The sequence below is a fragment of the Nycticebus coucang genome, chromosome 5 (genome assembly GCF_027406575.1).
Source record: "Nycticebus coucang isolate mNycCou1 chromosome 5, mNycCou1.pri, whole genome shotgun sequence".
In the NCBI taxonomy this organism is placed as follows: domain Eukaryota; kingdom Metazoa; phylum Chordata; class Mammalia; order Primates; family Lorisidae; genus Nycticebus; species Nycticebus coucang.
In genome coordinates this window covers 8,656,104-8,683,789 of record NC_069784.1, presented here as the reverse complement: position 1 = coordinate 8,683,789, position 27,686 = coordinate 8,656,104, and the positions used below count along the sequence as shown (strand labels likewise).

The 27,686-nt window shown below is 38.2% G+C and overlaps 1 protein-coding gene across 2 annotated transcripts; it reads right to left on the bottom strand.

The window, feature by feature from the left end:
- Nucleotides 1–1,475: 1,475 nt before the first annotated feature.
- On the bottom strand, nt 1,476–25,031 carry ACADM (acyl-CoA dehydrogenase medium chain). 2 transcript variants are annotated; one of them, XM_053591098.1, is made up of 12 exons: nt 24,898–25,031; nt 21,621–21,708; nt 18,942–19,039; nt 18,771–18,840; nt 17,993–18,093; nt 17,322–17,402; nt 15,698–15,828; nt 13,174–13,282; nt 11,447–11,587; nt 10,607–10,702; nt 3,550–3,798; nt 1,476–2,296 (listed from the first exon to the last, which is right to left on the bottom strand). In XM_053591098.1, the coding sequence occupies exons 1-12, from the start codon at nt 24,925–24,927 to the stop codon at nt 2,225–2,227; spliced, it is 1,266 nt and encodes a 421-aa protein (XP_053447073.1). In that variant the 5' UTR covers nt 24,928–25,031; the 3' UTR covers nt 1,476–2,224. The 2 variants fall into 2 exon arrangements, with proteins under 2 accessions (XP_053447073.1, XP_053447072.1); XM_053591097.1 differs by lacking the exon at nt 24,898–25,031 and adding an exon at nt 24,438–24,645.
- Nucleotides 25,032–27,686: the final 2,655 nt, after the last annotated feature.

Below are 27,686 nucleotides of genomic sequence, written 5' to 3'. Positions count from 1 at the left end.
CCTCCCTCCTTCCCTCTCTCTGCTCTTCCTTTCCCCACCCACTCCCTCCTCCTTTCTCTCTCTGCTGTCCCCTAATAGATTTGGTTTTTATTTTGGTGATTTGGTGTGGCATAAGAAATGTGTTATATTCCAAGCTCCTAACACAGAGCTTCTAAAACCCTCAGAATTTACTGAATGATAGGAGTATCTTGTGTTATTTATTATGAGCCCTTTTCAGTCCCTCCTGAGTTTATAGTAATGAGGTAACTAATGGCAGAGCCTATAGATGACCTAGGTTGAGAATGAGGGTGGGAGGATGCTGGTTACCACATAGACTAAGTAGAGGGTGGTGCTATGGACTGAATTGTGTCGCCCTGGAATTCTTAGGTTGAGCCCCTTACTTCCCAATGTGACTATACAAAAGAGGTGGGGCCTTTAGGGAGGTAAAGTCACAAAGGTAAGGCTTGAACCCTGTAGCACCAGTGTCATTATAAGAAGAGAGACGACAAAGCTCCCCCAACCCCACCGCTCATTACGCGTGCACAGAGAAGAGGACGCGTGAGAACACAGCAAGCAGGGAGCAGTGCACAGGCCCGGAAGAGAGGCCTCTCCAGAAACCAACCCTACTGGCACCTTCATCTTGAACTTCTAGCCTTCAGAACTGTGAGAAACTAAATTTCTGTTCAAGCTGTTCAGTCTGTAGCATATTTTTTATGGCAGTTCTGTAAGACTAATAAAGGAGAGAACTTTTCAAGTTTTCACCCAGATTTCAGGAAAAGAGGAGGAGGATGGAGCTGGAACCGAGATTCAGGAAGTTTCCAGGTTGGTGAACACAGGCAGGTGCTGGGAAGGTGGTGTGCTGGACGCTGGACGGGGACACCAAGGCTCCGCACTGCCCTCCCTTCATACCCTGCCCTAGGCACGTCTCCCATGGGCTGTTCCTGAGTTCTGTCCTTTAAAGTCAACAGATAAATGTAAATAAAGAGTTTCTCCTGAGTTCTGTAAGCTATTTCAGCAAATAATTGAACCTGACAATGAGATTATGAGAATACTTGAATTTGTAGCCTTGTTGGGCAGAGTGTGGGTAGCTTGGGGACCCAGGACTTGAGAGCGGCTTCTGAAGTGAGGACAGTCTTATGGGATTGAGCCTAACCCTGGGTAGCGTCAGAACAGAATTGAAATGGAGGATATAGCATTGATGTCTGAGAAATGGAGAATCAGAAGTAGTGGCTGTCAGAAATCACACTATTTACTATAACACATTTTAGCAGTATTTGAGATTTAGAATTACAAAGAAATGCTAAATTCACCAGTTTTGCTTCTTATTTCATATTTACATTTTCCAAGGTCTCTAGTAATACAATTTGATTAACATGGGCAGGTACTTTCATGCAATTCAAAATTAAAACATGACTCTCTTTTTTTCATCACGGTTAAATACATGAAGTACACACTATTACATGAACTAATAAAACTTGGAAAGAATACAAAAAGAGTAATAAACACTGAACAATTTTATTTAAGTTCCTTTTCAAAATGCATACGCATGAAATTGTGTACAATAGACCAAAGGCTACCTAGAGACCAACAGAGCCATGTAAAAATAATTTAAGGCAAGCTTTGATTTATTTTAATAAAGGAAGTGAAATGTGGGCTCAAAATTACACAAGAATTTCAAGAAGCTTCTTGAACTTGTATGTAATGGTGGGTGAATATGAATATCAAAATTTTGACTGTTCTCCCCTTTGCAAAACTGAAAGCAAATGCTTTCCAAGTTGCAGTAAAATGAGCACTAAAAATAATACTGTTAAGGCTACATGGTCACTGGTAAGTTTTTCCATGGTTTCCAAATCTACATTTCTCAATGTAGATTTGGAACATTCTGAATATTTTATAAGCCCACTTTTCTATCACTGGAAAAACAGTGGCATTCCAGGGACTTCTGCCTCTTTAAGACATCAAAATAACAAGTGTATTTTTCTAGCTTAAGTAATACAAATACACTGGTACTAAGTATAAGGCCAACACATAATTTTAATAAAAACAAATCTGTTTCAGAAAAGGGAAATCATAAAGTTGAATAAAGTACCAACTACTTTTGGAATCAGATGCTTAAATATAGTCTTAGAGTACTTATTTTTATTTTCACAGAAGAAATGTTAAAGCCCTTTCTTTTTTCTGGACCTTAAGTAAGTGGATCATGTTCTAGTTATTAATGATGAATCATGTTTCTGTAGCAGTCTGTTTAGTTTTTATATTTGCCAACATGTTCACGGGCTATAATAAGCCTTTGAATTTGTGTAGTACCTTCATAAATCTGAAAGAAAAATGTAAATGTCAGGTAAGTATCTTCAATCTATAAATACCTTAACTTATTCACAACATTGTATAATACTAAACTGAAACCATGTATAGGGTCTGTAGCCTATAGCTATTCTAAAACCTAATCTTGTAAAACCATGAAATTACATAATTTTCTAAAAATTAAATTAGTATAAAAAGCCATTTACCAAAGTTTTGGGGAAGAGTTTCAAAACATCAAAGAAAAGGATATTTACATTTCAGAAAGTGTGAGAAAAATAAAGTTTAATATTGCCAAAATACCTGTCCAGTTTTTCTTAACTATTCTTAACTAGTTGTCACCTCCAGTCATTTCCTATTATTGCTCTTAAACCGAATTTTGCCTCCTGCTCCCTAAGAACAGAGTTGCTACAGAAATAAATGCTGGAAGGATTTCAATAGCCATCCCTCATTTCCATTCTAACATTCTAAACCTAGCCATTTGTTAGCTTTTCTATTCAGATGGCAGAGAAAAGTTAAATGACCAATAATAATAGTAATAATTAAAATCACTGGCTCTAGGAGAGGAAGAATACCATCATATAAACTTGTGACGTTGAAAAATACACAAATTCTGGTCCTCATTTTTTTCACCTCTCATATAGAGGGGTTGTGCTATTTCTAACATTCCTGTCACACTTGCATTCTGATTCTACCACAAGCCTTCAGATAACTAGTTTTGCCAAATAATTTGCTGGGGGTGGGAGGAGCACAGGAAGAGATAATGAAAAGTATAGGTTATAATTAAGTCACATATGGAGAACATACCTACTTATATCTTATGTACTAATTACTCCTAAGTTTTTATAACCACCAATTTAGAAGTTACCTACATCACTGTCTTCATGTGCTTGTTTTTGACTCCAACTAAGGGTTTCAATTAATTCAAGAGTTGTCAGGCAAAATTCAAAATAATTTAATTAATTTTAAATGACAGATACTTTTTTGGAGAGAAAAGCATGGGTTACAAGTACATAGGATGTAAAGACTCAAACCAGACTGATGCAAACAAACTATACGTGTCTGTACCATTTACTTTCTGAGCCTACTCTAAGAACTATGCTTAACCAAAAATATTATTCATATCATTTAGTTCCCCAAACTGGATAACATCCATTTATGTATGTATTATTGCTAGTGGCATAAAATCCCTAAACAGTTAGAAATCTACTCTGTTATTCATGAATATTCTATGCCCTCACAAACCACAAAAGTAATTTTTAACCTTACCTGATAGATCTTAGCATCCCTCATTAGTTTCTCTACAGGATATTCTGTATTGAATCCGTTGCCTCCAAAAATCTGCACAGCATCAGTAGCTACCTGATTTGCAATATCTCCGGCAAATGCCTTTGCAATAGAAGCATAATAGGTATTTCGGCGACCAGCATCAACCTCCCAGGCTGCTCGCTGGTAACTCAATCTAGCTAGTTCAACTTTCATTGCCATTTCAGCCAGCAGAAATGCTATCCCTTGGTGCTAGAATTAAAAAGAAAAAAATTTAAGGATAGCTATTGAGAAAACTTAAAAGGGTTTTTCCTAGCTGGTTTTTAAAATTTTTTATTAACTAATTTCAAACATACAACAAAGTTACACCCAGCTTCCTATAATGCTAACATACTACAAAACTATATTACAGTGATCAAGGACAGGGCATTAATATGATACAATATTATCAACTAAATTATAGACCTTACTCAAATTTAGCTAAGTTTTCCACTGATGTTCTTTCTCTGGTCCAGGACCACACCCTGAATTTAGTTATTTCTTCTTAGTCTTGCCCGGGCTGATACAATTCCTCAATCCTTCCATGTCTTTCATGACTTCCCGCTTTTGGAGAACATTAACTAATTTTATACAAAAATTCCCTCAATTTCAGTTTGGTATTTCTTTCTCATGACTAGAATGAGGTTAGCCATTTTGGCCACGATTTTAACAAAAATTTATGTGTTCTTCTAAGTGCTGGGACTTTTTAAAGAAAATTGATAAAAGAAAAAAAAATGAGGCAATGCATCAAATACTGGCAGAGGAAAGAATAAAACATGCTTCTTATCCCAGAGGCTCATCATCAAACAGGAGACATAAGACAAATACTTTCAATAAGGGAGACAGTAAGTGCTCTATGAATTATATGGCCAAGATAACATTACAGGATAGGACTGTGTTCACTATATGTGGTTTTGTGAAATTTCCAAATACGTATTATGACTGCAACTTCCAAAAAATATGCTCATGGAACAAAAATAGCGAAATGTTCACTGTATTTTCCCATTGTCCAGCAGATGCTCACCCTACATGCCACCTGCCCATCTGACTTTGCAGCTGTCTTGGTTATTTCATCAATTGTTACTGTATCTCGGTGTTTGTGTTCAAGCAATCCTTAGTTTACTTAGTGGCTCTAAACACAAGAGTGCCTAGCATAAATTAAATTTTATTCTAGGTATGTATGTATATGATAGGGTTTGGTATTGTCCATGGTTTCAGGCATCCACTGGGAGTCTTAAAACATCTAAAAGATAAGAGACTTCTGGAACCCCCACGTGAACAAGGAGAATGACATCCTTATTTCTACCTGCCTGAATTAATTGTGTCCAATATTCTAAGCCAATAATTTTTTTTTTTTTTTTTTTGTACAGACAGAGTTTCACTTTATTGACCTCGGTAGAGTGCTGTGGCATCACACAGCTCACAGCAACTTCCAACTCCTGGGCTTAGGTGATTCTCCTGCCTCAGCCTCCCGAGTAGCTGTGACTACAGGCGCCGGCCACAACACCCGGCTATTTTTTTGTTGCAGTTTGGCCGGGGCTGGGTTTGAACCCGCCACCCTCAGCATATGGGGCCGGTGCCGTGCTCACTGAGCCACAGGCGCCGCCCTAAGCCAATAATTCTTTCAATATACTTTTTTATTTTTTGCAGTTTTTTTTGGCTGGGTTTGAATCCGCCACCTCCAGCATATGGGGCCAGCGCCCTACTCTTTTGAGCCACAGGCGCTGCCCTTTCAATATACTTTTTTAATTTTCACACTGAAATCTGAATTATATGAAAGAGCTATCCTTAAGAATATCTGGAGCAAGACTAAAGGTCTAAAGGTAAAGAGAACAGCAGAAAGACCACTGCGGTTGATAAAAGACCACTGTAAGGAGTTTGGATTTTAATTTAAGTATGATGAGATGAGTTTGGAAGAATTTTGAGCATAAAATAGTTAAGAGGGAAGGAATAGGAAATAAGAATTTAAGATTCCTATTGGACACTGAGTGGAGATGTTGAGGAAACGTATGAAAATCCAAGAGGGATGCTCAGATAAGATGTTAGGGCTGGAGATAAAACTTACAGTTATCATCTTTTTTTGTCATTAAAGCCACAGAATCATGAAAGATCACATAGGGAGTAATCTTTCATAGTTCCCCGTTTACAGATGAGGAAACTGAGGCTCAGAGAAGTTAAGTGAATTGCTCAAGGCCTTACTTTATCAGAGTTAAGATTCAAATTTAGTTCTGACTTTCAGCCCAAGATCTTTCCACTAGGCCACACTGCTTCTCAAAGAGAACACTGGCACCCCTTTGCTTCATTTTTTGGAATGGCAGAGTGAATTACTGTTCCATGCATCCTAACTGCTCTGCCACTGACTTGCTCTCAGAGGAGAATGCAAACTAGAAAAACAAAGAAAGTAAAAGATGTCAATATTTTTCTTACTAAGTCTATAATATTTCAATCACAAGTCACATCATGTTGCCCCCCTACCTACTTTCCTATCAAGAAATGATCATCATGGGAAAAAGTTATTTCTAATTAGCAATAATAATCAGTACAAATGGGAGTTATTTTTACTGAATTCTTTCATACCATCCTAGCCCATTTCAACTTCGTCCAGAGGGATGTGACTAGACAAAGAAGTAGGCGATTATTGCCATTAAGGGATTTTACCATCCAGTAATCTGTCATCAAGGTTTCCGATTTTAATCATCAGTAAAATAAAATACAGTAGAACTTCTGTTAAGTTGACCATAGAAGGGACTGTAACAGAGTGCTCAACATAGAGGTGTCAACATAAGTAACTAGGCCTCCTATACTGTAGGCCTCATACACGTGGTCCATCTCTGGTCTATGAAAATCAGGTCAACTTAAGAGGTGCACAGTGTAGGGAGGTGGCCAACTATGGAGGTTCTACTAAACCACCTTCTGTTCTCATCAGCTTTCTTTAGCTGCATCAGGTCAAACAAGACGAGGATAAGCAGCAGAAACAGCTATCCACTTATGAGCCAGCTCTGGTTAGAGTACCATTCTATGTAGTCCTTTAAAAAAATAAGAAATTTTAAAAACTTTTTCATTATTTCTATTTATAGATAATGGATCCAAGCTATACATAAATCATCTCCTTCAAAAGTAACAGTAAGATAGAAATGGTAAAAACAAAGTAAGTAATAACTAAGAATTACATGAAATCTGGTTATGCTGAAATAACAAAAAAAAAAACAACAAAGCCATGTGTACTGCAACAGTTCCCTTCTAGAAAGTAATCAAGTCCTAATATGTTAACTTAATATTTTAATTTCAAATAAAACAGACTACATACACTGTCATAAAGAAGTCTGGAATGATATGGACAGAAAAACAATGTAGATGAGGCTAAACTAAGCTTTACCACAAATAAATGAAGGCATACTATACACTTAACCATCTTGCCTCCCTCCCCACATTCATACCACACTCACCCACACATCAGATTCACATAGTTGACATTTCTTGTCTCCAAATTTATATATGAAAACAAAAGAATATGTGGTGATATTTTACTGTGTATTTCCTAATATCAGACACAAAACGGCTAAATAATTAAGTGTGGACACCTACAGTGCATTTTACAAGGGTACATGTGAAATTTCCTAGGTGTAGAATATAATGTCTTAACATAATAACTAAGAAAATGCTGTGAAGGCCATGTTAACCAGTTTGATGAAAACATTTCAAATTATATATAAAAAAATAATAATTGAGTGTGGATTCCAAGGATAAAGTGACCCTTCTTGTACATACTGCTATACACAGAGCACACAGATTCTGGCAGATTGGAGCTGGGGGTTACCTGGAACTAAATCACTATACCTGTTAATTAAAAATGGAGGCAGTCAGCAATTAAGAGAAAAATCTTCAGTAGACATCAAATAATAGAAAACTTTTAAGTAATAAGCAAAGGAAAGACTTTTATCTACTGAATAAGGAAAAAAATCTTCAGAACCCATAAGAAAGGGAACTTTAAAAGAAGATTCCATATTAAGTTGAACAACAGACAAAATAAAAGAGTTATCAGTACTCAGAAAGGAGGGCCTGGGAGATGACCTGATATACTGATCTTCCTGATATACTCTATTATAGTCATTATCTGTTTATGAATAAGCTAAGTTTACATTTAGTAGAATGTACATGCAACATGAATGAGCTAACAAATATTTGATTAAAAAAAGTTTCCTAGCTTTGTGCGAGGCAAAGCAGGAGGATCACCTGAGCTCAGGAGTTCAAAACCAGCCTGGAAAACATAGTGAGACCCCCATCTACAAAAAATAAAAAAATTATCCAGATGTGGTGGTTGCTAGTCCCAGCTACTTGGCAGGCTGAGACAGGAGGACTGTGAGTTTGAGTTTGCAAAGATCTGTGACCAGGCCTCTGATCTCCAGGCCTGGGCAACAGAGTGAGACACTATTAAAAAAAAAAAAGAGTAGCGCCTGTGGCTCACTGAGTAGGGCACCGGCCCCATATACCAAGGGTGGCAGGTTCAAGCCCAGCCCTGGCCAAACTGCAACAACAACAAAAAAATAGCCGGGCGTTGTTGTGGGCGCCTATAGTCCCAGCTACTCGGGAGGCTGAGGCAAGCGAATCACCTAAGTGCAGAAGTTGGAGCTGTGTGACGCCATGGCACTCTACCGAGGGTGATAAAGTAAGACTCTGTCTCACTTAAAAAAAAAGAAGAAGAAACTAATGCACTCAAGAGGAGGAGCTCTTAAGCATGAAGGTGATATGGAGTTGACACTGAGACTCCCTGCATTTAAGGACTTCTCTTTCCAAAGAAGGAATTAAAAGTCTCTCTCAAAAGAAAGCTAGACTGGCTAAAAAAAAAACTAAGTAATTTTTTAGAAAGTCTCTGCTCATTAAGAAGGCCCCAAAGAAGCTGATCTCTTGCTCAGGACTCTGTCCAGGAAGTTAAAAAAGAAAGAAAGAAAAGAAATCCCTTTAAAGTGTAGAATCCATGTATATGTACAAGATTCCCCTAGCAGAGAAATTAATATAAAATAACAGCTCTTAGAATGGTGAAATCTATAGGGTACCTAACAAAAATGCCAAAGAAGTACAAAAGCCCCTGTCTAGGATGCTTCCACAATACACTGAGAAATGCCAGGGCGCCTGTGGCTCAATGAGTAGGGCGCCGGCCCCATATACCAAGGGTGACGGGTTCAAACCCGGCCCCAGCTGAACTGCAACCAAAAAATAGCCGGGCGTTGTGGCCGGCGCCTGTAGTCCCAGCTGCTCGGGAGGCTGAGGCAGGAGAATCACTGAAGCCCAAGAGCTAGAGGTTGCTGTGAGTCCTGTGACATCATGGCACTCTACTGAAGGCAGTAAAGTGAGACTCTGTCTCTACAAAAAAAAAAAAAAAAAAATGTGATACTTCTTGCAGCTAAGCTCACATGCAGAAATTAAAAGAGGATATAATCGGTCATAGCAGAGTTAGCAGATGCAACAAAGATTAGCATCCTATGAACTTAAGATAACAGAAAAAAATCTAAAATTTACTGCAAGTGAATAATTTTTACATGATTTTAAGAGGCAAACTGAAAAAGAGACAGTATACTGATCAGACACCTGGAAAGCAGGTCAAAAAAGAATTGTCTAGAATAGAGCGGAGAGAGAGAAATTGTGCGATTGTGGTTAAGGGACATAGGAGCAGTTCTAACCCAAGACTGGTCTGTCCACAGTGCCTGGCTACAATCTATCACTGGCTCACTGTACAGAAGACAAGAGGAAGCATTTGGAAGCTTTTACAGCGATTTCATATTGTTATGACCTTCTAGTATTTTATAAAATTAACAGTCTACAATTCATTGGAAATTTAAAAACAGACTGTTTTTTCACCATAGATAGTTTGAGAACCACAGATACATGGGGGTGGAAATAAAAGGCTGATTATACCACCCTGAGTAAGTTAGAGGGGAAAGAAGAGATAATGAGGGAGCATCAATACTGGAAGAGATAAGAATTTCCCCAAAAATTCATGAAGATATGACCCTTTAATATTAAAATTATTTGATAAGAAGACATGAGAAAGGCTGGGCATGGTGGCTCATGCCCATAATCCTAACATTTTTGGCAGGCCAAGGTGGGAGAATCGCATAAGCCCAGGAAATTGAGAATGGCCTGAGCAACTAGCAGGGCCTGACTTCAACAAAAAGTAGAAAAATTAGTGGACACGGTGACATGCCCTCATGGTCTCAGCTACTCAGGAGGCCGAGGCAGAAGGATCACTTATGCCCAGGTGTTTGAGGTTAGCAGGAGCAATGATGACACCACTGTACTCTACCCCAGGGCAACAGAGGGAGACCTTGTCTCCAAATAAATAAAGGTGTGGAAGGAAGTAACTTGGGTTAGGAGCATTAAATTGAACCCTCGATCTGTGACCTATAAACTGTGGTCTTGGACAAATTACTTAATGTCTCTGAACCTTGGTTTCCTGAGATTTAACAGAGATGATAATAATAGCCAAAAAAGGGTAACTGAGAGAACTGGAAAATATATTTAGACTAGACAGCGCAGTGTTACGCACAGTGACCAATAGTGGCATGATTTAAAGAAAAATCAATTCCTGAAACCCATCTTGTTAAAACTACATTATCTTCCTGCTACTGAAGTAAACACAGATTAGTTTATGCATTAAAAATAATTTCTAGGGCGGCGCCTGTGGCTCAGTGAGCAGGGCGCCGGCCCCATATACCGAGGGTGGTGGGTTCAAACCCAACCCCAGCCAAACTGCCACAAAAAAAAAAAAATAGCGGGGCATTGTGGCAGGTGCCTATAGTCCCAGCTGCTCGGGAGGCTGAGGCAAGAGAATCACATAAGCCCAAGAGCTGGAACTTGCTGTGAGCTGTGTAATGCCACGGCACTCTACTGAGGGCAATAAAGTGAGACTCTGTCTCTACAAAAAAAAAAGAAAAATAAATAAATAAATAGAATAATTTCTAAATATTCGGATGAAAATAAATATCTATGTATTGTAACAAAGCAAGCACAGTATTGAAATTACCTCTGCAATTGGCCTTCCAAAAGTTTTCCTTTCTAGGGCATACTTGGTAGCTTCATCCAAAGCTCTTTGTGCTAATCCAACGGCACCAGCTGCTACCTGGTATTTTAACATTTTATAAAGCAAAAGTTCATGTTGTCTTTAAAACACACAGTATATGGCTATCTGCCTATGATTCTAAATTAAGGATTATAAACACAGAAGGTGATCTATATCAACAAGTGAGTGGAGACTGAGGAGACAGGCACTTAAATTTATATTATTTGTGAATTAAAGGTAATGGGAGGCATTTGTTAGGCATAGAATCATAGCGTAGAGAAAAGTCATTCCTTCTGTTTAACAAGGAAACCCAATATTCTTTTTTTTTTTTTTTTATTGTTGGGGATTCATTGAGGGTATAATAATCCAGGTTACACAGATTGCATTTGTTAGGTAAAGTCCCTCTTGCAATCATGTCTTGCCCCCAGAAGGTGTGGCACACACCAGGGCCCCACCCCTCTCCCTCCTTCCCTCTTTCTGCTTTTGAAACCCAATATTCTTAATGAGTGAAGCAACGGAAAGTGAGTACAAGTCAACAGGAATGATCAAATTAAGTGTGGACTGACTCTCGGTAAATTTAGCAGCAACTACAGTAACTTTGTACTTGGTAAAATAATTTCTGTAATGCAAGAAAGTTGAAGAATTTTTTTAAAAAGTAACAATATTTCTCTTCCACCCTTAATAAAAGAGGCATGGCAATTTAAATAGATTTAAAAAGCAAAACACACCAAGCATTCAATGTTAAAATAAAACTACTTACTTACTGTGATCAGTTGATAAAGATTATCAACTCATAATACTTACTGGAGGTCTGGTTTTATCAAAAGCTCCCATGGCAATTTTGAAACCAGCTCCTTCACCAATTAAGACATTTTCCTTAGGCACTTTCACATCTTCAAAGACAATTCCTCTAGTATCTGAGCATCGCTGGCCCATGTTCAATTCCTAACAAAAATTTACTATATGTTAAGGAACATATTTTGAGGTAGCATCAATTTTTGCTGTTGTTTTATGACTTTCGGCAATTATCTAAAACAGGCTGCCTACAAACTATGGCCTGCAGCACCTGTTTTGTAAATGTAGCTTTACTGGAATCCAGTCACACTGATTTGTTCACACATCATCTGGGGCTACTTTCTTGCTACAATAGCACAACTGAGTAGTTGCGACAGAGATCACATGACTTCCAAAGCCTAAAATTTTTACAATCTGGATCTTTACAAAATCAGTTTGCCAGCCCCCCTGTTTCTCAAACTTTGAAACTAACACTAGTCTAAATGTCTTGTCTCTACAAGTACATACCATCAAAGCAAGCTGTCAAGAAAGTACTTTGGAGAGTCTGGGAAACAGGTTGTTTTTGTTTGTTTGTTTTGAGACAGTCTCAAGCTGTTGCCCCGAATCATAGCTTACCACAACCTCCAACTCTTGAGCTCAAACGATCCTCTTGCCTCCATTTTTCTATTTTTAGATAGAGATGGGGTCTTGCTTTTTTTTTTTTTTTTTTTTGCTCAGGCTGGTCTTGAACTCGTTAGCTCAAGCTATCCACTGGCCTCGACCTCACAGAGTGCTAGGATTATAGGCGTGAGCCACCACGCTTAGCCTGGAAAACAGGTTAACAGTGTTGTTTTTGCTATAACTGAGTGGTAGTCTATGATACCAAAGTTTACTAACTTATAAAGACAAAAGAGACCTGGCTTGGTGGCTTATGCCTGTAATATCCCAGCACTTTAAGAGGCTGAGGATGGAGGATTGCTTGAGCCCAGGAGTTCAAGTCTGTGGTGAGCTATGATGACTACTGCACTCCAGCCTGGGTAGCAGAGTAAGACTTTGTCTCTTAAAAAAAAAAAAAAAAAGACAAAATAAAGGGATATTGGTTTCTTTCTGGGACAAATTCAAAAGCTATCTTTTTCTGCCAAGGGTGTCAGGGAACGCATTTAGCAAATTAATTTTAGCTTAATTAATAGAGTTAGTAAACTGAATAAAAATTGTTTTATATTTCTTTCAACTCTTTCTTAAAATTAGGTTTATTGAGGTAGAATTTACATATAGAAAACTTCAACCTTTTTTTTTTTTTTTTTGTAGAGACAGAGTCTCACTGTACCGCCCTCAGTAGAGTGCCGTGGCGTCACACGGCTCACAGCAACCTCCAGCTCTTGGGCTTAGGCGATTCTCCTGCCTCAGCCTCCCGAGCAGCTGGGACTACAGGCGCCCGCCACAATGCCCGGCTATTTTTTGGTTGCAGTTTGGCTGAGGCCAGATTTGAACCCGCCACCCTCGGTATATGGGGTCGGCGCCCTCCTACATATACATTTCTATTAACTGTTATTAACATTTTCCAAATGGGTACTCTTTCAGAATGACTTGAGGTGACTATTCTCAACTTAAAATCTTCAGCAACAAATAGACTATTTGATCCTATATCATCAAATTATAGTTGTTTTCATGCCAACTTAATACAAAAGAATGTTTTCATTAAAGTGATTTTGAAACTTAAAATAATATTTGATGCCTTAATCTGACATACACTTTACCTTTCTTCCAATCTGTATTCCTGGGGTATCTGCTTCCACAATAAATCCAGTAAAGGCTTTGCCAGCAGGAGCCTTAGGATCTGGATCAGAACGTGCCAATAAAAAATACCTAATGATAATGATGGGGCAAAAAATTAATGGTGATTGCTATCTCAGTTGACCTTCCCAACAATTCCAATTATTATTACCCCCATTTTACTACTGAGTAAATGAAGAATCAAACTTTCCCAAGTCATGTACCTAATATATCAAAGAGCTACTAAGTATTTCAATGCAGGTCTACTTCTTAACTAATACAGTAGTTCCCTCCCCACTGTGGGATCTCACTTTGTTTCAGTTACCCACAGTACAGGATAAGTTATTTTAACAGAGAAAGACCACACATTTACCTAAGTTTTATTACAGTATGTTTTATTGTTGTTCTATTATTAGTTATTGGTGTCTAAATTTTAATATAAGAAAAAACACAGCATATAAAAAATTCGGCATCTGCTGGGGGTCTTGTAACATAACCCCCAAGGTTAAGGGGGGAACTACACATGGCATTTAACTTTTTTTGAGTTGAACATAAAAATTTCTTATATAAAGATAATGTAATATGTAGTATGTGCACGTTCAAACTGGTACTTTTTCTTCACCAAAACTAATTTTATTCTTTAAGGGACAAGTTGATTTTTTAAAGGAAAGCAAACACAGCTGCCTGTAAAAAGGAATAATATGGGACAGAGATGCCTGAGTTCAGACTCCTGTTCCCTCGGGGCAGCAGAGTCCGTGTTTTTGTTATAGCTGTATTATTGTAACTATATGTTTGGTTTTCCCTTCAGAAGGATTTTTCTCAGAAAGGTTTTAAAGGAAACATAAGGGAAAAAAATTGCAAAACATCCAAACATGCGTCTAACTCATATTCTATAGACTCTATTACAAGAAATTTTTTTATAAAGGTATATTCTTCCTTAAATAACAAGTGTATTTTTTATGCTTAAAACTGACACATTAGCATTCACTCTGGGGATTTTAATGGTAACAATAACAAAATAGTAAAATTATTTTCTAGTTTCATGTATTACTTGATTTGCCTTACTCTATGAAGAGTTATAAGAAGTTCTTAAAATTCTGAAAACTTCTGGTTACATTGTAAGATTTCTCTCAACTGGTCAAATTTTAATAGTTTCTTCACTTTTTCATCACTTACTGATATGATGATGAATTGCTTACAAATAATGATACAACGCTGAGCATATTTAGAACACTCTCACAGGATTTATAGTTATGTTTAAAATAAATCAGTTCTTGGTTGGCTCTTTACCAAAAATGGTGCTTTACTTGCTAGAAAAATGTACTACTGAGTACACAAATAACACCGAATCATAGCTTCTTGTACATGAGGAGAGACAAGACATTTAGTATGTTATTCTGATAAAAAGTTCTAGAAAGATTCTACATATAGACTTCTAGTGATGGGTAAACATATTATTTCCCATGACAACCTAACAGCACTATTGTTGGAAAACTTGTCCTTGTACTGAGCTAAATTCTACCATTTTTCTAATTTTTACGCAGTAATTCTAAACTGGCTTCCTGAAGTAAACATAAAATCCTGCTATTTTATGTGCAGTATTATTTCTGAAATTTTAGGATTCTTCCAAAATAACCAAACCTCATCTCTTTGCTTTCCACAACATTATTTTGCAGGCTCCTTCTATGCAGAAAATATAACACCTCTGGATTTATTCTATTTTTTTCAATACATACCTTAAAATGCATTGCCCAGAAATGCTATACTTCTATTACTTCAGCTTAAAATCACATTAGCTATTTAAAGGCTCATCTATTGATTCCTATTGACCTTAAAGTTATTAAACTCTTCATAATGTTTTCTTCTTTTAAATTTTTTTATCGAGCTGAAATATGTATAAAATTAACCATCTTTATGGTTCTTTTTCTATTTTTTCATAAATAACCAAGGTGAATATTTTTACCATTTTTAAGTGTACAGATCAGTGGTAATAAATAAATTTATGTTTTTTTGATCCTTTGTTGAGTTTATATTATTTTTGAACCATGTATTTGGACCTTTTAGATCTTATTGAAGTCAAATTCTGTCTTTTCTAATGGATAACCTGAGTTTTAAGAGTACCTCTGTTTATTTGTGAGAATCAAGAAATGTCCTATATCAATGATTTTGCCTTTTCCCTCAGGTTTTAGGCGTTCCAAGGAGGTGTGGTCTAGGCGATACAAAATGGAGATGTTAATCCAGGTAGATGGAGGGAGAGCCTTCCTAATCAGATTCAGCCAGAACAGGTATTTTACTTTATTTTCAAATTAAGTTTCTGAGATTTAATTTGAAGAAATAGTTCAGGGGCTTAAAAATAATTTCTGAAAACCACTGAAATAATCCCTTATGGACCTTCCCCGTTCTCCATGTCCATACCTTAATTACAATGGTTTAAAAATAGAAGGAAGAAGTGAGGGACAATTCTTATAAAGAAAGAAGGAATATACAGAGATGTTTTAAACAACATACCAATTAGCTTTTCCTCCATTGGTGATCCACATCTTCTGACCATTAATAATATACTCATCTCCTTTCTTTTCTGCTTTGGTCTTTAAACCAGCTACATCAGAGCCTGCTCCAGGTTCTGTTACACAGTAGGCCTTGAACAAATAGAAACAAAAGCAAGAAAATTAAATGTTAATAAAATTTAAATGTTATTAAATTTTCAATGGTAGGAAAAAAGATTGTTTATTTTAAACATTTAAAAGTACCTAAAAATTCTTAGAAAACCAAACAGACCACTCAAATGTAAAACATTTAGCATATAAATTAAAATTAGGCATAGTGTACCAATAAACTGTATCAAAAACTTAAATGTTAGATAATGTTAGCTGAGCTTGGTGGCTCACATTTGTAATCCCAATGACCTTTGTGAGGCCAAGGTGGGAGATTGCTTGAGGCAAGAAGTTCAAGGCCAGCCTGAGCACCATAATAAGACCCCCTTCTCTATATTAATTAAAAATATCGATTTTTAAAGTTAGGTATCTTCAAATAAATTCACTAAATTCAATTTCACATGTCCTCGTTTGTACAAACATTTACTGAGTATCTATTATATACCAGAGTATAAATCAGCAGATGAGGAAACCAAAGATGAAAAGACATTTATATCCTAAAGATTTTCACCACATAACAGTGGAGATGAATAACTATATTGTAGTTACATGTTTAGGTCTGAAAGTCATACACAAGGCACTTGAAAAACCAGAGGAAATGAGGCTTACTTACATTAAGGTCTCACAAAGCAAAAGGGATTATTTTTTTTCCTTTAAGACAAGAGTCTCACTCTGTCACCCTGGGCAGAGTGCCGTGGCCTGATCACAACTCACAGCAACCTTAAACTCTTGGGCTTAAGTGAATTCTCTTGCCTCAGCCTCCCAAGTAGCTGGGACTACAGGTGCCGGCAACAATGCCTGGTTAGTTTTTCTATTTTTAGTAGAGAGGGCATCTCACTCTTACTCAGGTTGGTCTGGAACTCCTGAGCGCAAGCCATCTTTCCTCCTTGGCCTCCGAGAATGCTAAGATTACAGGCATGAGCCACCATGTCAGCCCTATTTCTACCACTGGATAGTTGGCCCTGTGCATCCCCACGTTTCCCATCTGTGGATTCAACCAATTGCAGATCGAAACCCACTGATAGCTAGAGACGACTGTAGTAGGCCATTTTACATAACTATTCTCCCCATGTGATTCAGTCATTCAATAACTTAAGCTGCTATCTTTTCAGTCACAGGTTCACGTTAATTTTTTACTTGTCCAAAACACATACCATCTCCTACATTCGATCCCAACTTCTGATACAATCAGTTCTGTAGAATGCTCCATTAAGTAGATCTCTCTCACTTGGATTATAAGTAAGGGGATTTTTATGACACTTCTGGCACCCCAGAAACATCATAAACAGATCTCTCCTCTAGAAATGAATTTGATTATAAAGACAATTTCTTGGCATCCCAGAAACATCACACCTAACTATGTTGTTAACTCTTGTCTCAATGACATTAAACCCAACATTTACAGAGGTTGAAAAGGAGAAATAGCTCCTTTGTTCCCTCCTTAAATGTGAAAGGAAGCAACAGCTGCACATACTCACACACATCAATGGCTCTTCAGTCAGTCTCCCCAAATACTTCTTTTTTTGCTGATCGTTTCCAGCAATAATAACAGGCATTTGCTAGCAAAGAAAATCGACATTAAAAAAAGTCATTTTTATTAGATATGTAATTCAGAGATATTCTAAATAAAAGAACAATTTTTTACCCTAAGGGGTAAGTACAAAGAACTGACCTTTGCCTGCCTTTAAGTCAGAAAGTTAAAAACATGAGGAAATACCACACATATCTGGTAATCTAAATATTTTTATAAAATTAAGTTATATGTAAGACATGTTAATAATGTGAAAAGCTACCATTGTAAAATGCACAAATAAATTTAGGATACATGACACGGTATATACTATCAGGCCTCCTTAAGAAGTGCTCACTGAATTTCAGCACTGCTAGTGACAGCTGGTCCTGAATGTTGGATTTATCTAAGAATTGCCACTGAAGGTGAAGCCACAGTATACCAGTACAAGGACAGTTAGAATTCTAAGTACTGGAGATAACAGGGCCACAGTGACCAAGCCTTGGAATCCAAACTCCAAGCTTCACTGTCAAATCTTGTGTTCCTTTTTAAAGAAAACTGTTTCACCAACTAACCCAACTTCATAGTAGCTGTGTCAGAAACAGCTCGGGAAGGCAATTAATTGTCTAAGTTACTTACTCCCAAAGAATTTGCTTCAATAGCAGTCTGAACCCCAGTACATCCATAAGCCAATTCTTCAGTTATTAAACAAGCATCAAAAGTTCCAAGTCCGAGTCCTCCTACAGTATTAAAATGTTTTAAGAGCACATTATAACATGTGGATGTAGTACATTTTGATAGAAGTAAAGGTAAACTCTTTCGATTATTTCCGATAATGACTCAATTTGTTTTAAAAGCAAATTTACAAAGATAACATGTGTAAGTGTTGTGACTGGCCCGACAACAAATTACACTTATCAAAATAGGCTTCTGAAAATTCATTTAGTATTTGTTATTTGGGCCTATGTTCCTGTTTCAACTTGATTTTGTAAAAACTGGATTCAACTTTGTTAAAACTGGGTTGGAGGAAAAGAGTGACATTTCACGAAAAGTCTTAATAAAATATAAAATAGAAGGTAGGATTAAAATGCAACAAATTGAACAACTCTAGAGAGAGGTGTTAACCAAAGTTTAAGATCAAGTTAAGGTTAGACCCAATTAGAAGGAAAAATAAATTTTCACTATATGATCTAAATAAATCTATGTTAGTACAAATGCTGAAGGAAATAAGTAATATCTCTAGCTCTGAGTGTAGAATATAAGGCTTCTAAAAACAGGAAAATATTATAGCCTGAACAGGGACATACAAAAGAAAGCCATTTAGTGAAAACAAATATTTGAAAAAATCACCAAGTGGAGTTTCACAATTTTTCTTGTTCATACGCCTTCTAGGACTAAAGAGGTGAAGAAAGCTTACCACAACTCTCTGGAATGTGTGTATTCATTAAACCGAGTTCCCAAGCTCTTTTAATCAGGGGGACAGGGTACTAAAAAGAAAAAACAAACTGTTTAAAATTGAAATAGTTTGATTATATAATCTTTAAGAAAAGGAGTAAAAGTTTTTTGTCTCTAAAATATATATACCTACTTCACCAGTTTTATCATATTCTGCAGCAACTGGTATTATTTCCTCTCTGGCAAATTTACGAGCAGTAGCTTGAAATTCTTTCTGTTGTTCAGTGAGATCTAAGAGAAAGTTATTGAGAAAATATTAAAATATCCCAAAAGTCAAAGATCACAGTATATTTTCTGACTAATCATTGACTTCACTACACAGTATAAATAAATCTATGCCAATACAAATGCTGAAGGAAATAAATAATATTTCTGGCTTTTACAAATGAATGAGTGATATAAACTTAACATAGCTTGAGTTTTTTTTTTTCTTCCTATTAAAGAGGTAAAAAGTCTTTTTTGTTTGTTTACTTATGACTAGTTCTGAGGCTGATCTGTGCAAGGTTTACTAACACTGAAGTGAAACTAATATATAAGACATGTCATGTAATCAAGACATTCTTGATTACAAGAATCTCTCAGAGATGACTCATTTCCATAAAGACTCATATGACCATAAAGCAGTACAACTTGTTTTGAAGCATCATAAAAATATCAGTATCCTAATTTTAAACTTTACTCCTCCATTAAACTCAGACAAGTACATAAATTAGCACAAAGCAACCAGTGAAAGAGGTGGGAAGGTTGCTTAAAAGATAATAGCAACGTAAGATACCCTGCTGTAATGTAGTAAGTGGTGTCTAAACAATTCACTTACATAAAATAAGGGATTGTTGTTATAAAACTGATGAGGTGGATATGGTGACTTAACTAAAGACAGGAGCTGATCACTAATTGTATTGTTTTAATTCAAGCTACCCTAGTATTTTAACATGGTTGCCTACAATATCAAATATGGGCTGGGCAGGGTGGCTCGTGACTATAATCCCAGCTACTCTGTAGACAGGTGGGAGGCCTGCTTGAGCCACCAGTCTGAGGCTGCAGTAAGCAAGGACTATACAACTATACTTCAGCCTGGCAACAGAGTGTGATCCCCATCTTAAAAAAAATAGGTAAAATTTAAAAGAGGTATAGGCTATATCAGGAAAGAAGAATGAGAGCAAAAGCAGAGGTAAGAATGAGCAAGAATGTTTAAGACTGTAATACCCATCTGCATGGGGAAATGGCAGCCTTGAGTGCTAGGATGTATGAGCAGCACAAGTGTACTACGGAGTTTCAATCCAGTGTTTTTTATATCACAATTTTCCTTCTAAGATTGCGGCCAGTCCACAAAAACACCATGGGTGGATAAAGGGAAGACAGGTCTATTATGTATTGTATATTGAGAAATGACTTAGATCCCATCAGTATGTGCTAGGGACTTTACATACAGCACATAATTTAATCTTCAAAGAAATCCTGTTATAGGTACTATCCCCAGTTTTTAAAGAACCAGATGCAACTGGTCATAGGTGTCAACCCTATTCCTTTGAACTTCCCAATCCCCACCCCCCGCAAATACTTAGACTGTGTCAACTCAGCAAACCACCTGTTTTTACTGTAAGTCTCTCTTACTACTAAGTATGAATTTGCATGTGACAACCTAAACTAGATTCAAAATCAACGCTATTATCTCAACAAGAAGAGCCCCATCCCAACGCTATTCTTGCACTGCTCAAAATTTTTCATTTATTCTGGCTTAAAAAAAAAAAAAAAGAATGTTAAAAATTAAAAACAATAAATAACCCCAGAGAGTTTTGAGATTGTCCTTTGTACTTGGGTTTGAGTTAATTACCTCAGTTGTCTTTTTAATATTTTCTGAGATCAAATTAACTTGGTAAACAGGTTTTTAACTACAGGACAGGTAGTTTAGGAGGAAAGAATGCCAAAGATAGAGACTATTTTATATATATATATATATATATATTTTAAACCTGAGGTTTTCAATTTATAGAGGAAAGGAGAAGAAAATCTTACTCCTTTTCCCTCAATACCACATGGTGCCCTGGTCCCAGGACCAAGAACTTAATAGACAGCACCAAAACTTCAGTGAGCAGTGAAAGATGATTATGGCCAAAACAAGCTTTAGCTTATTACCAGGTACCTAGCACTATGTAGCTAATAAATGTTTTTTTTTGTTTGTTTTGTTTTTTGAGACAGAGTCTAACTTTGTCATCCTTGGTAGAGTGCTGTGCCATCACGAAGCTTACAATAACCTCAAACTCCTGAACTTAAGCAATTTTCTCGCCTCAGTGTCCCAAGTAGCTGGGAATACAGGCACCCACCACAATGCCCAGCTATTTTTTTTTTTTAAGAGACGAGGTCTCCCTCTGGCTCAGGCTGGTCTAGAACCTGTAAGCTCAGGTAATCCATCAGTTTGGCCTTGGCCTCCCAAGTAAGTCATGCCTGGCCTAATACTATGTTTTAAGAAGTATTTCTTGATTCAAATTTGTAAGCTGAAGACTATTCACATGTATCTGACACAAATCTGTCATTTATTTTGGACTACACCCTTAGCCCAAAAGGGAAGGAACAGAAATGTATGTAAGCTGCTGACACAGATCTAGTGTCTACAACAGTATGCTGAAAAAGAGAACAAGATCAGGAAAATGGGTGTGACTGACCAGGAACAATCTGTACATGGTGACTGGTTCTGTTCTTTGACAGACATTATTAAGTTTGTTTACAAACATACTCCAAACACATACAAACATAGAGCTTCGTATGTACAACAAATGTAAGTTTAAAGTCAAAAGACAACATCAACACATACCAAAACTATATCCTAATCCTGGTTCATGTTTTGGCGTAGCTTTTGTATGTTGTGATCTCCAGCCAAAATGGGAAATACTTCTTAGGACCTGTAAAGAACACATTTATTAAAATATTATTGACAGGGCGGCGCCTGTGGCTCAGTGAGTAGGGCGCCGGCCCCATATGCTGAGGGTGGCGGGTTCAGACCCAGCCCCGGCCAAACTGCAACCAAAAAATAGCCGGGCGTTGTGGCGGGCGCCTGTAATCCCAGCTGCTCGGGAGGCTGAGGCAAGAGAATCGCGTAAGCCCAAGAGTTGGAGGTTGCTGTGAGCCGTGTGACGCCACGGCACTCTACCCAAGGGCGGTACAGTGAGACTCTGTCTCTACAAAAAAAAAAAAAAAAAAAAAATATTATTGACAACTGTAAGTTAGCACAGCAACTTGTCTGACCAGACTCATAAGCACAGTTTCACAAGTCATCGTTGCTTAAGTACCTTCGAATATAATTTAGTTTAAATAAGCCAATTGCCAGTTATTTTAACACCTTCCATAGGGAAGATGTTTTTTAGAAAGTAATGAAATAAAATCAGTGGCATCTGCAGTGCTGAAGTGAAGGTTTCCAGGACAAACAACAGTCAGTGGTAGATGACAACTTAGGACCGCTATTTTGGAATCTCACCTACAGGTTCCTAGGACATTGATGATTGGTGGTGGGCAGGGAACAACAGGATGGACTTGTACCTACTTTGTTGGACTGTGCACAGTCCACACTTAGACAGCTTGTCCCTATGGGCCTCCCACATACGCTGCTGGGAACTTTCCCACTGGAGGATCCCACTTTCTAAGATACCTCATTCTAACAAAACAAACTGGCATAAAACCTCATCCTTCATTTTCTGCTGTTATCTAGAAGCAGTCTTACACAATGTTATAAGACAGCCAAGGGTCAGCGAACTATAGTAGCCACTAGTTTGTAAATAACATTGCACTGGAACACAGCCACATCATACTGTCTAATTTCTTTCACAACAGTTCTACACAGCTGCCACACAGTCTATATGATCCACAAGGCCAAAAATACCTACTGTTTGTCTCTTTACAAAAAAAGTTTGCCAACCTTGTTCTAAACTAGAAAATATACTCCTTGTCTTATTATCTGGAACATACTCACATTTCTTCAAAAGGATATACCAAAAATGTATAATCTGAACCATTTTTATATGCATGACAGTTTAACAGACACAAAATAACCACTTGCATTTACTGAAGTTATCAAACAGGAAACCATACTGTTGCTCCCAAGTAGAGTTTGAGGACAGCCAAAAGTATATACAATTTACACTTTAATTTGATGGAACTATGTCCCATACTAAAAGAGAAGAGAAGGTAAATATACAAAAGCTTCTAGAACCTAACTTACGTTTTTCAAAATCTGTAAAAAGAAACTGTCCACTTTGTAGATGACAATTTCAACTTGTAAAGAGATTTACCTACATTTAAGGTGACAATATAATTAGACTGTCAAATACTGTAATTAAAATAGCCCTCTCAAAATAACAAAACTCATACTACAAATTTGAAAAGATAATTAAACAGAGTATGAAAACTCACATTTTCTTTGCAATTTTCATTAATTTTATTTTAGAAGTAGAAAATGGTTTTCCTGGTCTCATCTTCCAGGTGACCGAAACCAAACCTCCTCTTGCTTACAGTCACATGTTAATTCACTGAATCCCAGGTCAGCTTTGGATTAAAGCACTATTTTTATTCCTATTTTTGCATATGAAGAAACTGAGGCTCAGAAAGGTCAAGTAAAATTAGCCAAGGTCACTCTGCTCTTAATGCAACCAGGATTTACTATCAACAGCCCACCTATCAACCACCTAGCTGTGGACTCCTTCAATTAGTCTCCTAAAGGGTCACTAGGTTCCATAACAAAGAAAAATACTCCACAAATATCAGACCACAAAAAGTGACTTAAATCAGAACTTAACTAAACAGGTCAAATGGTCTACTGAAAGACTTTAAACAGGGAATTATATTGTGGACCTAATTTAGAAAAACATTAGTTTCCATGTGCTTCTTCAGGAATACAGCACCCTTCTTCAGGAATAGTATTACATAAAACAAAATGCACTGATCCCTGCTACAGCTGAGGAGCAATATCCACCAATCTGTTGATTACATAATAATGTTAGCCATTTAGTTAGAGAAGTGGCTTAGAAATGAATACAAAAATAGCACAGGATTGGGCGTTAACAATTGTTGAATTTGAATCTTGGTACCACAATTGCCTCTGTGATGCTGGACATGATACAAACTTCTTAACAGCCACTTCAAAATCCAAAAATGGGACTAATCTTCACCAGGTATTTTGGGATGATTAAAATCTCTTTGCTCAGAGACAGAAGAGTATATATATATACCATTAGGCTTTCAAAACATTACCTGATCAGAACAAAATAGCCAAAGGTAGCAAAGTACTCAAGCATTGATTCTGCAATAATTGGCATCACTACAAAACACTTCCCATTTCTCAGAAACATGAGAGTCTTAGTTTTATGGGCGTGTACAATTAGAGATAAGGGATATCTGGATAGGATTTTAATGGATCCTTCTCCGGAGAGATTCAGAAATCTTTTTTCCTGGAGTTAGAGTTAAAAATAATTGTTAAAATTCTCAATTCTGCATTCATCGCCCACTAATTTATATAGCAACAACAAAAGACTGTTTTGGTCAAAGACAATCACTATCATTCAATTATAAGTGGCAAGGGAGCGGCAGTCTTATGTGAACATAAAGAATCTTTAAGATACGAAAATGCAAGATACAATACTAGAATACAAGCTTCACGGCAACTTCTGGGGTAGGCTCTTTTACTTTTGAGTCGTACGCAGCGTGGAAGCGACCTCCTCCATATTACAAAACCAAATCGCATTAAACGTATTAAGTATCCTCAGGAGTAGCCGCTCCGCTTTCCTTTCTCTCTGGTTCCGAGACACCTCCTATTCAAAGACTGCGAAAAAGTGGGGCTCCTGGAGGAAGTATTTCGAGAGTGCCCGGGCCAGAGGACGGGTATTCGGAAGGGAGGGCGCTGGCACCCCGGGTCAGCTGCCGCCAGGACGCGGGGACGGGAAAGTCCCCTGGTGAGGGCGGGGGCGGAGGCGAGAAAGCAAAGCAAGTCCCGCCGGCACCCCGGAACGAGAGAAGGCGGGCTCCTATCTCACACGGCTTCCTCCCCGCCGGCCGCACCTACTTTCCGCCCTTGCCCCACCGCAGCCCTGGTCTCTTCTCACCCCGACACTCCGTCTGAACCCGGCTGCCATGCTGCCTCCCCGATCGGCTTCAGCGGCTCCGGGCCGACCAGCAGCATCTACACGGCGAGGCTCCGCCCGCCAGGCGCTCGGGAGCCGGGCCGGGGAGGGGCGGAGCCGGGGAGGGGCGGGGCGGAGCCGGGGCGGGGCGGGGCGGGGCTTCCGAAGTGCAGGGCGCGGTGGAGGAGCAGGGGGCTGGGAGGGGCCCGGGGCGGATGTCCCTCTCTCTCACTGGGTGACCCAGCCCACGCCCTCCGCGCGACCTTGAGTGTGGTCCTTGGAAAAGCCTGTTGCCTTCTGTTCCTCTGAGTTCAAACACGGCCCCTCCCCCACAGATGCTGAGGCTGACTGCGGTGCTGAGAGGGAGCCAAGGGGAGGCGCCAAGGGACAGCTGAGAGGCGGCACGTGGGGCAGGACTAGAATCTGGGCGAGAGGGCACGGCAGGGACCTTTACCCTGGTGAGGAATGAAACCTGCAGTGGCAGGGGAAACTTACCCTTTACCCCAAAAGTTTGCTGAAAGATCAACTCACAAGGCAGATTAACTTACCCTGTTCACAGGGGGAAATCATAGTGATAACTACGTTTCCTAAGGAGTTCAGATGTAGTTGATACAGGGTTTCCTCACTCAGAGCTGGACAGGGACCCCCCTCCCATCCTCTAGGCCCAGGTGAGCTCAGAAATCAGAACCCATGTCTGATCGGGTCAAACTCCTCCCAAATAGGGTAGACCCGCTTAAAAGAATCAACCCCCTACCCTCTCCCACCGCTGTACCAACTAAGAAAGGTAAACGGATCCAACCCCTACCCTACCTCACCAGATGTCCTACCTGGGAAAGGTAAATGGGCCAACCCCCACCCTTACAACAGATGTCCAACCCAGGAAGGGGAAAGTCACAACTCTCACCTTCCTGACCTTAACCCCACTTCACCATTATCCACTTGTGGATTTCTTGGAAATCTTACCCCACCTGCACCCAGGTGGAGTAAAGCCATTTGAATTACGCAAACCGAGCCTCCATTTTTCTGTCCACTCATGCCTCAGAATAATCTTTCATCTTTGGCTCCGTAACCTTTCACTCATTTCCTGAAATATTTTGAGATAGTAGCAAGGGGTATGGGCAGTGAATTGACCACTTTGATCCTTTGATCAGGCCAGGCCAGTTTATGCAGATATTGTTTCTGAACCTTGAATGGCTTTTAATTCAAGATATTCTTTATACCAGGGTAAAATTTCCTTAGCTCTTTGAAATACAAATCATTTTTTCTTTGAAGATTCACACTATACTTTCTTCTCAAATGGTGGACCTAAAGTTGATCTATGAGCTTTGTAAAATTCAAACAGGATTTAATAGCTTAGGTAAATTCCACCTTTCCATAATATTAACAAGACAATTTAATACTGCCACGTGGGCAAATGTGGGGAGTGTCTTTGGAAAAGGCGCAAGATGAGCCTGTCTAAACATCCTGCCCCTGGGAATGGATGTTGGGAATTGTGAACTGAAATAAAATCTTCAGGCGTCCATCCACTGGCTGACTGAATGGACCCCTTCATGGCCACAGAGATAACCTAAAACAGTTGCTACCCATGCCAAACTCTTGGTAGCATCTTATTTTTTTCTTTCTCAGATAAATGAGACAAAAATTTATAATAATAATTTTGTAATAATAATGCTAATATGTTTGGTGAAAAATAACAGCATTAACCTTTTGATTACTTTTTGTTTTATTTTCCATTCCTTTTTAAAATAGTACTCCTGTCTTCTGTAGCAATAGTAATAGAGCAGGGCATACTACATTAAGAAAAATTATTCACAGGAAAGGAATTTATGATTATACTTCTGCCAAGCCCCTGGTGTTATTTAAGCCTTTGTCAGCCTTGCCAATGAAATCCAGTTTCACATTGAGAGACATTTCTGTAGAGCAAAGGTTATATTTCCGAATGGTTGATCTCACTTTAAGTGCTAGACATAGTTGTTTGGCTTAGATTCTAGGAACTAATATTTAGTGAGAATTTTATCTCTGAAAGACCTTTCTCTTACAAGTGAATGATACTCATTTTTAGTTGGGCCTCATGAAATGTAATCACCTTGGAACCAAAGATGGACTTAACTTTGCAAGCTCAGAAATTTGAAATTTCTTTTTTTTTTTTTTTCAAGTAAGATCAGAAAGTAAACTCAGATTCTAGTTTGTACCATAATAGGTGAAGGGAATAAGATTCACCAAAGGGTAAAACTAGGCTTCACTGTTCATTGGACATTCCTCAAACTGAAACACAGAAAGAAACAAGTTAGGGGCAAGGAAGCCTTTTCTGGGTCCTAGGAACTGATGAAATAATAAAGAACTCTCTTTTCCTTTTTCTGCCATTGTGGTGTGTGTGATTAACTCCATTTCTTGCCATGTTGTCTCACAAGACTTCCAGAATACAGTGGTTTCTGGCCAAGAAATGAAAATAAAATCCCCTGATATTCACTAAGAGATCAACTCACAACTAATGCAGATTAATAAGAGAAAGGATTTATTTACCACTGTGCACACAGGGAGAAATCACAGAGTGATAACTAATTATCCAATGGAGTTAGGACATCTTTATATAGGCCTTTAGAGGGTAGGGGGAAATTAAGGATTAGATAATTATAGGGTAATAAATGGTTGCTAGGGAGGATAAGTTGATGGGAAAGAAATAGATTGACTTGTAAATTAACTTGGAAGTTAAGTATTCATGACTTCAATGATTTGAACCAGGTCTGCTTCCATTCTTGACCTTCACTTCT